Raw genomic sequence first — 12554 nt, 5'->3', positions numbered from 1 at the left:
TTGCTTTTTGTAAATAAAATAATTATGGTTATTAACACTCTCTGAATCTTTGAGCTGTGAAGTTAATGTTATTGTGTGCATATATTACATTTTCTTTTTTGTTTCAATATTAATAAGTGTAGAGAAAATTTTAATTTAATATCCATCATTCTGAGTTTTAAAAATAAATAATTTTCATAGCCTTAGATTGAGAAACAGGATATAGGCTAGGAAAAACCAGGGTCATTTCAAAGTGCTTCATATCAGAGCTGCATAAAAAAGTTAGTTTTTGAATGTTGTCATATAAAATCACTCTTTTATTTCTTAGATTTACATTAGAAACTTACCCCTTGCCTTTTGTACAGGAAAGTAATGTACAAGCCCTAGAAATTCTGTTTACTTACCATGGTTCCGACCTGCTTCCTCATCGCCTTGCGATTCTCTCCAACTTTCCAGAGACCACTTCTCCACATGAATATTCTGTTTTGCTGCCTGAAGCTTGGTATGTGACTATGTTAACAGAATTTTACCTTCTTTTTATATATTGATAATTTTTTTGTCATGCTGAACACCTTAAAATTAAAAAAAAATTTTAATGTAATATATTTAAACTTTTTTCCTGATAAAAAATTAAGTTATTATAAATGGTCCTGAAGCCAAAATGTTTCCAGTGTAACAGGATTATCTTAACGAGCACAAATTTTTCCTTTTTTTGAAAGCCTCCTGATTTTACTTCTGTGTATTCAGTATGTACTGTTTTCAGGTTTAGAACAGTTTTTAGGATAATATATGTCTGAGTTAGTTGTATCTTTTAAAAATTGAAGTGTGTTTTTGACAGTATTAGGTGGGAAAACCCAGAAACCCAGGAATATGCATCCTCTTTTGCTCAGCAACCCTTTCTTCGTAGGAAATTCCACAGGCACAAAGACAAATGGAAAACCAAAATATTGCTTTACCACTAGACTAATTCTCCTCCTCTTAATTCACGGTGATTTGATAATTGGGTTGCAGCATATGATATAGCGTCAAAGCCTACGTTGGAACCATTGAGTCCCTGTATTACCACCTGGTAGTCTTCCAGAGGCCAGAACATCTGTTCTTGAGAATAAAAGAGAGGTCGACTACATTTGTCTCACTGCATAGCTCAAAAACAGGTAGGCCATTTGCCCCAGGCCTGAATGGCACCTGGGAGAAAAGAGGGCCTAGCATACCTTGCTTAGGTCAGTTACTGAACAGAGGCAGAAGGCAAAAGAGTAAGATGACGCATCCATTTGTGTGAACTTTTACGTGCAGTGAGCTAGCCCACTAGTAAGTGTGGCTCGATGATTAACTACATGATTTATGTTTTCTGTATTTGAGTTACTCATCTTTAAAATGGGTTGACAGTCCCTGTCTTGCTTGCTCACTTTGCATATTTTTAGGAACACCAGAATTGATAATTATAATATCTGCTTGTTAACTATAGTATACTGTAAAGTACCTTGTAGTACACTGTTAAGATAATTCTGACTGAAATCATTTTTACTAATTTCAGCTACTGGAAACTTACAGTGCTAAGAGATGTTATTCAAATTAGGGGATCATTTGGCTTCCTCATTCCTCCCTTGCTGCCTCCACTGAATATCCTATTTCTAGGCATGGGTATTAATGATGATGGTCAACATGTACAGAGTAATTACTATGTATTTGGCACTTACTTATTTCTGGTCTTCACATAATTTTGGTATTCTCCCGTTATTACAGAAAGCTGAGATTTACAGAAGTTTAGTAGCATGCTGAAATCTATATATGTGCAGCCAGAATTTGAACCTATATTTACTTAAAGTTGTAGGTCAGTAAGCACCGAGAATATATTATAAACTCCTTAGTTTACATTACTGTTAGTCCTTCAGAAGTAACTCTTTGTTCTGATAAAAATCAAGAAAAATCTGATAAAAAGGCGGTGGCTCACGCCTGTAATCCCAGCACTTTGGGATGCTGAGGCAGGCGGATCACAAGGTCAGGAGATCAAGACCATCCTGGCTAACACGGTGAAACCCCGTCTCTACTAAAAATACAAAAAATTAGCCGGGCGTGGTGGTGGGCACCTATAGTCCCAGCTACTCGGGAGGCTGAGGCAGGAGAATGGTTTGAACCCAGAAGGCAGAGCTTGCAGTGAGCTGTCCCGCCACTGCACTCCAGCCTGGGTGACAGAATGAGACTCTGTCTCAAAAAAAAAGAAAAAAAAAGGAAAAAAAGCTCAGGATGCTTTTTTCATTTTCAAATAATTTTAGATCTGTATAGTAAGGGATAATGTAAATGATATTTTATAAATATATTTTATGCATGTTTTCAGAATATAATTATATCTATGGTTCTCTCTCTCTTTGCAGAATGAATCTAATCTGAATGGAAATGACCTTTCTTACTGTAAATTGTTAGTATAGAGAAAAGGGCTACTGTCTCTTAACGGTTTTTTTAAAGGCAGTTTCTCCTTCAATTTGGATACATTTGTCTAGGCCATACTACCCTGAAGGGCCTCCCCCATCTCCTCAGATTTGGGTGCATTTATTGTCAGTGTTTTCTGATGATTGCTTAGCTAAGCATTTGATTTTAACCTGAAATTTGAAAGTTGATTCGCAAAAGAGTTGCACAGTACCCAATGCCACACTTTCTTTGAATGCCCTGTGGTTCCTTTATAGGGCCTGCCACTAGAACCAGTTTAAATTGTGATCCATAATTTAGTCATACCCTATTGCAGCAGAGTATAATTAAAACAATATAATGTTATTTTGAATCATTGTTTGGGGATATGTTGTTTAGACAAACTTTGAAGAGACTGATTTCTTATGAGTTCTTAAGTTGTGCTTGTTTTCAAACACATTTGGAAAAAATAGAGTTTTTTAAAATTAACCTTTGTTCTCAAGAAAGTCTTTCACACTATTTTTTTTCCTATAGTTGTAAATAGTGAGAATGAACAGTAGGTTACAATAATATCTCTGTCCTTTCGCAATTTAGGTTTGTATTAGTCTGTTTGTGTTGCCACAGAGAAATACCTGAGACTGGGTAATTTATAAAGAGAAAAGGTGTAATTGGCTCACAGTTGCGCAGACTGTACAAGAAGCATAGTGCTGGCATCTGCTTCTGGTGAGAGCCTCAGGAAGTTTCCAGTCATGGCGGAAGGTGAAGGGGGAGCAAGCGCTCTCACATGGTGAGAGGGAAGCAAGAGAGAGAAGGGGGAGGTCCCAGACTCTTAAACAACCAGAGCTAACTGAGTGAGAACTCATTCATCACCAAGGGGGTGGTGCTGAACCACTAATGAGGGAACTGCCCTCATGATCCAGTTGCCCCTGACCCAAACCCCACCTCCAGCATTGGGAATCACATTTGAGTGGGAGATTCGGAGGGAACAAACATCTAAACCATATCATAGTTACTATAAAGCAAAATCACAGTTGTGCTTCAGGCGTAACCTCTTCTAGGAGGATTTCTGTAAGGTACTCCTTTCCCCATACTCTTATAATTCTTCGTTTATTTCCATAGTGTAACACTTTTTACATTGTGTTTTAGTCATACTTATTTCTGCCTTTTTCCCTCATTTCCTTCTTTAATAAATATCAGAGTAACTCTTAAAGACAGAGACCATCTCTTCCTTATGTTCAGATCCCAGTTAGGGTGGCACTTGTATAGTGAGTATACTGAAAATGTTTGCTGACTGCATAAATTAGGTCCTCTTGTGTCATTTAAAAAAGAGATTATGAAGTATCCTGCAGGGAGTGCAGATGGACTTTCACTTGCTAACCTGGAAGAAGCCCAGGTCTGTGTTTACCGAGGTCCTGAAGGATTCAACTGCTGTTTCAACCCATCATTAAGGACGGAACTCTTTTATTCTAATTGAAGCTTTACCCTAAATGGCAAGTAGAGCAGTAAGATATACTTCTAGAAATTATTTCTGTTGTGAGGGTTCTTTGAATACTTGATATTCATTTTCAGATCACTTGGAAGCATTAGTTCAGATGAGCAGTGTCCTATTTATTGGTGCATGAGCACTTTCCTCCACTTTCCACACACCGTTGGCTGGGCAACTCGAACGTGCCTGGAGCTGTGGTAGGGATTAAGGATGAGTAGAGCACAGCTCCTCTTCAGCACGAGTGATCAGGGATGCTTTACAAAGCAGTAGCACTTCCTGTTACAGCATCATGCTTTCAAACTGAGGAAGAAAGAAAACTTAAACCCTAAATAAGTAATTGCAGCTCATTCTGCTCTTTTCTTTTTTCTCCTCAATAGCAGTGCTGAAAACTAATAAAATGACCTTGACATCCCCTGACTGCCTTAGATGGCCGTTAACTTTCTATGTGTGTGCCTTATTCTTCTGTGAGAGTGTACATTGCTCAGTGGCTCAGCCTGTTTCATTCTGCTCTTTTCTTTGACTCCCCCACTTATATTTTGCAAGTAATAATGACTTTTTAGTAATCTGTTGAATTGATTTCAAGTCAATTAGTGACTTGAATTGAAACAAGTCACTAGACTCTTAAGTGTATGGCTCCCCAAATGCCTGTCTCGCTGTGCAGTCTTCAGCCAGCTGTTAGGAGGATTGCATGGAGCCCCTTGCTGTCTCCACTCCTGCCACACAGGCCTCTGGCTGTTCCTTGATCTTGCCAAGCCTGCTCCTGCCCTGGGTCTTTTTAATTTAGTGTGCCCTTCTCCCATGTCATCCTGTGACTGGGTCTTTTACTTCATTCTGAATCTCTACTCAGCATATCTCTTCATAAAGGTCTTCCCTGATCACATTTTTCATATAAGCTTCACTTTGCCCTCGCTTTTTGCCTATACTCTATTTCTCTTCATAGCACTTACTCCTAATATGTTACATGGTTATTTGTCTTCTCTACTTTATCTGATCTTCCTTGGCCTTCCTATTTAAAATTCTACTCTCATTTTAAATCTTCCTTCTCCGCTTTATTTTCTTCCTAGCATTTATTATATAGTAATCTAATTAATTTGTGTTTTACTTGTTTATCTTATTTATTGTCTGTTTCTCCTTCTGAAATAGCAGCTCCAGTGGACAGCAATTTTGTGTGTTTTGTTTCCATCCTTATCTCCTGCAATTAGAGTATTGCCTGGAATGTTGTAGGCACTCATTAAATACTTGTTGGGTGAATGAATAAATGCATGAGTGAATGTAAGATCCATAAAGAAGGACTTTGCCTCTTGCTCACGAATGTAGCTGCAGTACTAAGAACAGTGCCTAGTACAAACCAGTAGCTCAGGAAGTATTTCTTTGAATGAATGAGTGACTTAGGAACCACAAATTAAGTACATAGAAGGGTAGATAGAATTTTAGACTTTAGAGTTCAAGCTATATTAAATTTTGCGAAGCAATAGTAAGTTATGCCAAGTTGACCTATTGTCTGCTCTGTTTTGAGATCCCATTGGCAGAACTTTTGCCTTGGCATTTAACCAACATTTGATTAACCACTTTCAGTTCAGACACATTTTATGATTATGAAAGCTGGGAAACTTCTAAATTATGGGCTATTTTTGTGTTTTATATTGTCAGTCTTAAATCATCATGTGCCAAGATTGCGCCACTGCACTCCAGCCTGGTGACAGAGTGAGACTCTGTCTCAAAAAAAAAAAAAAAAAAAGAAAAAAGAAAAGAAAAGCTGTTACTGTAGTATCCTGGCAATTTGCTTGCTTGTAAGTATCTAAGTTTAGTTAGGTTATTTGATGATTCAAAGTTTGACTGTGAAAAGCTTGCTGTAACATGCAGATGGACTGTAATTAAGTAAAGTATGAAAATATGTTTTCGGTGTTGCCATTTTTCTTTCTGAATTTGATTGCATGGATTATCTGTTGTCTTCTAATTATTCTTGACCTTTGGTTTCACAGTAATTTTATGGCTTATCAGTAAGGCTAAAAATAAAAAGTGACTGAGTGAATAATTTTAGGTCACCAGTGGTTTAGATCACATAGGATGCCAACTTAATCTTATGTCGGTATATACCTCGTCCCCATCTTCAGAAACTGCTGTTTTCTTAGAGCACAGAAAGCATAGTCACCTGCCTTCATTTAGAACAATGTTGCAAAACAGTGTGATAAATTGTATGACAATCCCGTTGGCAGAAGGGTTCTTCCCTGGGACCTCTTTGTGCTCCAGGTGCTTTAACTGATGGCTTTGATACTTTATTCTCTTGCTAACCCTGGGTCATTCCTGCTTTCCTTGGGCCTTGTTCCTTTTGTGCTCTCTGCCCCACCTGATGGTGCAACAGGAAATTCAGGGTCTCCAGAAGTTTTCTAATTCCCATTTTTAACTGGGGAGTGTCATCAGGTAAAAGAAGTCTGGCATTCTTTTCTCCCTACTGATGAGTCATTGTCACCCATACTGGAGGGCCTTCTGGTGACCAATTTGGAGGGTATTATTCTGTTTGCAGATGTCATAGTATCCTGTGACAATTTTTTTAAAATAACAAGACTAACACATATCTCCTAATAAAGTGCTGTGAATATAGCACTATAGTACATACATGAAATGATGGTTAATGACTATTGAATGAATAAATGATTACATGAGCAGATTTAGAAAATACAAGGTAGTGTGACAAAGTCAATAAGATGCAGTCAGAAGCATTCTCTTGAAACCGAATCTGGAAAGGAAACCTGTTGTTGACTTTCTCAGACTGTAAGCATGGAGATAATTCTAGTTATGTTCTTCTACAATAGTATTCAGAGCAAATACATTTTTTGTGCATTCACAAATCACACTTAATATCTTTATTTCTTGTTGACTCAGTTGAGCATAGGGACCATTAGGACTGTTTGGCCATGATACATTTTTTTTTTTTTTTTTTTGGAGACAGAGTCTCTCTGTGTTGCCCAGGCTGGAGTGCAGTGGCGTGATCTCGGCTCACTGCAAGCTCTGCCTCCTGGGTTCATGCCATTCTCCTGCCTGAGCCTCCCGAGTAGCTGGGACTACAGGTGCCCGCCACCACGCCTGGCTAATTTTTTGTATTTTTAGTAGAGATGGGGTTTCACCATGTTAGCCAGGATGGTCTCGATCTCCTGACCTCATGATCTGCCCGCCTTGGCCTCCCAAAGTGCTGGGATTACAGGTGTGAGCCACCGCACCTGGCTTGGCCATGATACACTTTTAATTTTATCTTAAAAAATATTGAATTGTAAAATACACCTAACATAAAATTTGCCATCTTAACTGTTTTTAAGTGTACAGTTCAACATTGTTAAGTACATTCACACTGCTATGCAACCCATCTCTAGAACTCTATCTTGTAAAACTGAAACTCTATACCTGTTAAACATCTCCCCATCCTCCCACCTAGCCCTTGGCAACCACATTTCTGCTTTGTATCTCAGTGAATCTGACTTCTCTAGGTATGGCATGTAAGTGGAAATACAGTACTTGTCATTTATTGACTTTTTTTTTTTTTAGTGTGATGTTCTCAAGGTATGATATACTTCTGGTGAAATTAATAATAAGATTAAATAAGATTTAGAGTGGTTTCTACTTGTGGGTTATGTTTCTGTTTATGCTGCAAAACTGTAAAGGATGAAGATAAACTCTAGTTTGAGATGGGAGATTATGTCACTATTTTTGCCTGAATCCCTTCGAAGAACCTCTTCTTCATCTTTTGGTGGTAAAGAGAGTATCCAACCTGAAGGGAACTTCTAGTGTCTTCTGATACTTTCTTTTACAACTCGTGGATTTGAATAGGCAAACGTGGAGACTTTTTGTGTTATTACAACAGCATAAAACTTAGGATATGAAAACAAAACATCAATATTCATATTATTAAAATTTCCAGTAGAACAAATTTGATTTAGGTCAAATTGATTCACTTTATAATTTAAATCATTAATAAGAAATTTACCTTTAAAAAGATCAGAGGATATTATTCCAGTTCTTCACAAATCAAAGGTAGATAGAAGTCTACTTTTTACTATACCTTAGGCCTTAAGTTGATGATATTTTGATGATTATATTTATGATTTTCTAGAAATGAAATAATTTGAACTGTCTTTTTTATTGACACCAAAACGGACTCTAGGCAGCTTTCAATTTAGAATGTAAATTGGCTGGATGTGGTGGCTCGTGCCTATAATCCCAGCACTTTGGGAGGCCATGGCAGGAGGATAGCTTGGGGGTAGGTATTTGAGACTAGCTGGGCAACATAGTAAGACCCTGTCTTTACAGAAAATAAAAATAATTAACTGGGCATGGTAGCACGCTTCTGTAGTCCCAGCTACTCGGGGGATTGAGGCGAGAGGATCACTTGAGCTCTGGAATTCAAGGTTACAGTCAGCTGTGACTGCATCACTGTACTCCAGTCTGAGCAACAGAGCAAGACTCTGTCAAATGAATGAATGAATGAATGAATGAATGAATGAAGGTAAATTGTCTTTTTCTCCCAGACAGTCCCAGAATCAATTACTGTTGGTATAGTTTCATAGTTTTATGGATATTCCAGAAGGTTGTCTTCCATAAGAAAAATGTTAATGTTTCTTGCAAAGCAGCTATTGGCTTTTGAATTTTAACCTTCTTTTGAGTGAGATTTATAATTAATCATGAGTACATGTAAACTCATTTAAAAATGAAAGCATCAAAAATGAACCTGATGCTGAAAAAAAAGAAAAATATGTTTAAACATTTCTAAATTGCTTTATATTGTTTCACTTTCATTGAAAGAACAGTTTAATGAAAATGTGTGAGTCATATAAATTTTATATTATTTCAGAAATATTTAGGGAATACTTGTGTTCCATATAAAGGAATTATATTTGATTCAGTAAATAAATAGGTGAATCAGATGTGGTACCTGTCCACAGATAAGTTTGTTATCTAGTGGGGAAGATCAGACAAGTTAGATACAACTTTAAGATAGATACAACTATCTTAAAATGTGTTATATGAGGAGGGTAGGTAGGCTTAGAGATGGGAGAGATGCAACTTTCTGTTGCATGCAAAGGAGGTGAATCAGGAAAGCCTTCTTGGAAAGTTAAGATTTGGATCTAGACCTTGAAAGTTGAGCACGTTTTTGATGTTGGGAAATTTGAGTAGGAAAGAAGTGTCTGAATGTATATTTAATCCAAAGTATTTCACATACTGAGGCTTTACCTGTATCATATTGCTTATTCACAGAGTACAAAACATATTCCCAATTAATTTGTTAGGTGAAAATGAATTAGTGTAGCATATTTCCAGTAAACAAAGATGAATCTTTTTATTTATGCTTTTATATAGCCTAATCCTGTTATTTCTTTTTGTATTCCCTGAAATTTAAAAAGAAGTAATTTTCATTTGGTATTCTAGTTCTACCCTAATTTTGTTGTGATAATAAAATATCACCTAAACTGTAGGCTAGATGATGAAATATTTATGGAAAGATTAGGGCATTGCATTTACTTTTTTGATTCCCCAGAGAAACATAAAAGTCTTTTCCCTTTAACATTGAAAACTTGATTAGTTACCTAATCAAAATTCAATTCCCCTATGTGCAGTTTATTTCTGAGCTGCTATGAGGAAAGAACAATAAAATGGCTTTGTATTTCGGGCTTGGGAAAAGTGTTTGGCCTTCTGAGGCGACTGTCCGCAGAGAGGAGTCCACAGAGTACTTAACAGAGTGGGATATGCTGACAGTTCGTGAATCAAAGAATAACCTTGTGGTTGTATCAGCTAAGAAAGGCCTAACAGCCTCTATTGGCTGGGAACAGGGTTAGGATCTGGTGGTAGGGGTAACTGGTTTGCATGTCTCCTGGCACTGTGGGCACTTTAGATTTTGATTGAATGGGTTCTTATCTTCCTATTTAAAGAAAAAAACATGGGTTTAGGGCGAGTTCTCTGATTAAGAAGGTGTAAGTCAGTATTATTTCAGAGTAGTTTTTTTGGGCCTTGGAAGTATGTTGACATTGATATTTGTTATATATCTGGTACTCTGGGGAGTCCTAAAGAAATGAAGGTGTACTAATTAATTAACCCATTTCCTCTTTTATTCAACAAACATCTCATGACTGAATATGGAACATTTGTTTTTATGTTTACAAACCAACTTTATGTTTCACATATAGTTCACACAGCACGTTCATGAGATAAGCAGAAAGGGATTATTTTGCTTTTAGGGCAAAATTGCGAGGCATTAGTGAAAGAGGTCCTGAAATAGGGAATTATTTTAATACATAATTTTAATTTTATTACTGTTTTAGTGTGAATGTAACTACTTTCCAGTATTTTTAATGTAACAATATAATTTGCAGTTTCCATTCTTATTTGAAATTAAGAAATCTTTGAGTCTTTTTTTTAAAACTAATGTGTTCTCTTAAAAAGAAGGTTGCTATTACTAGACTCAGATACCAAATGATACCCTTTTCATGGAGTTTTCTTTCATTATTCATTTTCTTGCAAACTCTAAAAACCTTGACCAAAAATTTCAGAATGTGTGATTGTTACATAGATCGTAACATCTTCCGAATGGTTGTATTGCCTGAGGTCAATACTCCCTATAATTCATTTTGGTCCTACATTTCATTAGTATGTAAAACTTGTCTGTAACAGCCATGTGTCTTTATCATACTATATTTAATTAACATATAAATAAACCTTTTTTCTAATTTCTGATATAGGCAAGCCTGTTTAAGCATTGCATTTATAAGAAGAAAAATTCTGCTAAGAATCAAAATCATATTTTGTCAACAAGACATTCATTATTTTAAGAAAAGTTTTGTCCTCAGTGTGTGCCTATTTCATTTAATCCTAAAGGTTTAGATGCCATGTAATAGGAACTGTGAAAAAAAAATCCATGACATATATGAATGTTGGGATCACCTGGCATATGGTGCTGACATACTTAATGTGGAGAAGTAGTAGTATACTATACTGGAAGGAGTGGTGCATTCCATCAGAAACAGGGACGTACGTCTTGTGTGAATACATGCTAGCTGTGTTATTTTTGGAAAGTCATTTGGCTTCAGTTTCTTCAAGTGTGAAATGGGAGATTGTAGAGGTACTTATGATTAAGTAACGTAAGAGATACATCATCTAGCACAGTTGCTAGCATATAAGTGGTGTTCATTAGACAGTAATGGTGGTGATAATAGGGGATATGGTTATAGAAGTAGCAGCAGCAATTTTTTTCTATAGATTTTGATAGGAATATAGATTATATTGTAGATGTCTTTTAATTTTAGGTGCGCTAAAAAGGCTTGCAAAAGGCTGAAGATGAATTAACAAAATAGAAAATTATAACAGGAAATTGCTATAGTTCTATTGTTGATGCCCTCTCCAAAATTCATGTTGAAACTTTATTCTTAATGCAACAGTATTAAATGGTGTGGCCTTTGGGAGGCCAAGTCCCCATGATGGGATCAGCACCCTTATAAAGGCTTGAGAGAGAAGGGAGTGCTCTCTTGCCGTTTTGTTCCTTTCACCATGTGAGGACACAGCCTTTGTCCCTTCTGGGGGTCACAGTGACATGATACTATCTTGGAAATAGAGACTGGGCCCTCACCAGACACCAAACCCTTGATTTTGAATTTCCTAGCTTCTGGAACTGTGAGACATAAATTTCCGTTCTTTATAAATTACCCAGTCTCAGGCATTTTGTTCTAGCAGCATAAATGGACTAAGGAATATTTCTTCTTGATAACACTGATGCTTTGATTTATTATCTGAGACAGTGCTCCTTTCCTGGTGTGAGGTACCTGACCTTCCAAATTCCTAATAAAAAAATTGCTTAGTGAGCATTGCGTCAAATGAAGTTGAGGTTTTAAATTTCACTTTTAATTGAATTATGGATACAGGAAAATGAACAAATCATAAATGTGCAACTTGATGAATTTTCACAAAGTGAACAAGATTAAGAAACAGAATATTACCAGCATCCCTCGCACTCTCTCCTTTTACCATCTTCTAGCCACCTCACTCCAGAGAGCCACTATCCTGGTTTCTAACACAGCACGTTAGCTTTTTCTCTTAATCAGGGGGAGTGGTTCAAGAGAACTATTTTACCTAAACTCTGGGAAAACATAAAGAACTGTTTTTCCCTCTCAACAAAGATGAAATTCTCATATCCTTCAAGTCAGATGCCTTTCTTGCTTTTCTAATGTTGGATATACATTGACTTTTAAAAACAATTTAAAGTGTATTATTTGTGAACAACATATAATGGGATCTTTCTGTATTATCCAGTCTGGCAATGTGTAGCTTTTAATTGGCATGCTGAGACTTAAGGTTTGTATTTAAGGCATGGCTCAATATGGTTCAGTGTAAAGCTGATGTTTTAAACTAGTATTTGTTTACTACTGTCCCATTGGTATTTTCATTGGTTCACTACATGTCCCATGTGTTGGTATTTGGTATTCGTTTACTACTTGTCCCGTTTTTGGTATTTGTTTTGATATTTGTTTGCTACTTGTCTCAATTTTTCATTGTTTCCCTTTTTTTCTTTTTCTGTTTTCTTTTGATTTGAATATTTTTATAATTACATTCAATCTCCTTTATTGAATTGTTAGTTATACTTTAATTTGATTTTTTTTTTTAGTGGTTGCTCTAAGGTTTATAGTAGACTTCTTTAACTTATAATAGT

General features: G+C 36.4%; 1 protein-coding gene across 1 annotated transcript in view; it reads left to right on the top strand.

Annotated features, from left to right (window-relative positions):
* Positions 1-12554, top strand: part of NBAS (NBAS subunit of NRZ tethering complex) — a 388176-nt gene that overhangs the window by 101862 nt on the left and 273760 nt on the right. The window contains exon 21 of the mRNA XM_032172256.2: positions 345-481. Within this exon, the coding sequence (XP_032028147.1) occupies positions 345-481 (137 nt within the window). The remainder of the gene's footprint in view (positions 1-344; positions 482-12554) is intronic.

Source organism: Hylobates moloch, unplaced genomic scaffold, assembly GCF_009828535.3.
Source record: "Hylobates moloch isolate HMO894 unplaced genomic scaffold, HMol_V3 SCAFFOLD_13, whole genome shotgun sequence".
NCBI lineage: Eukaryota > Metazoa > Chordata > Mammalia > Primates > Hylobatidae > Hylobates > Hylobates moloch.
Note: the sequence above shows the minus strand (reverse complement) of the source record. Positions and strands in the feature narration are given on the sequence as shown.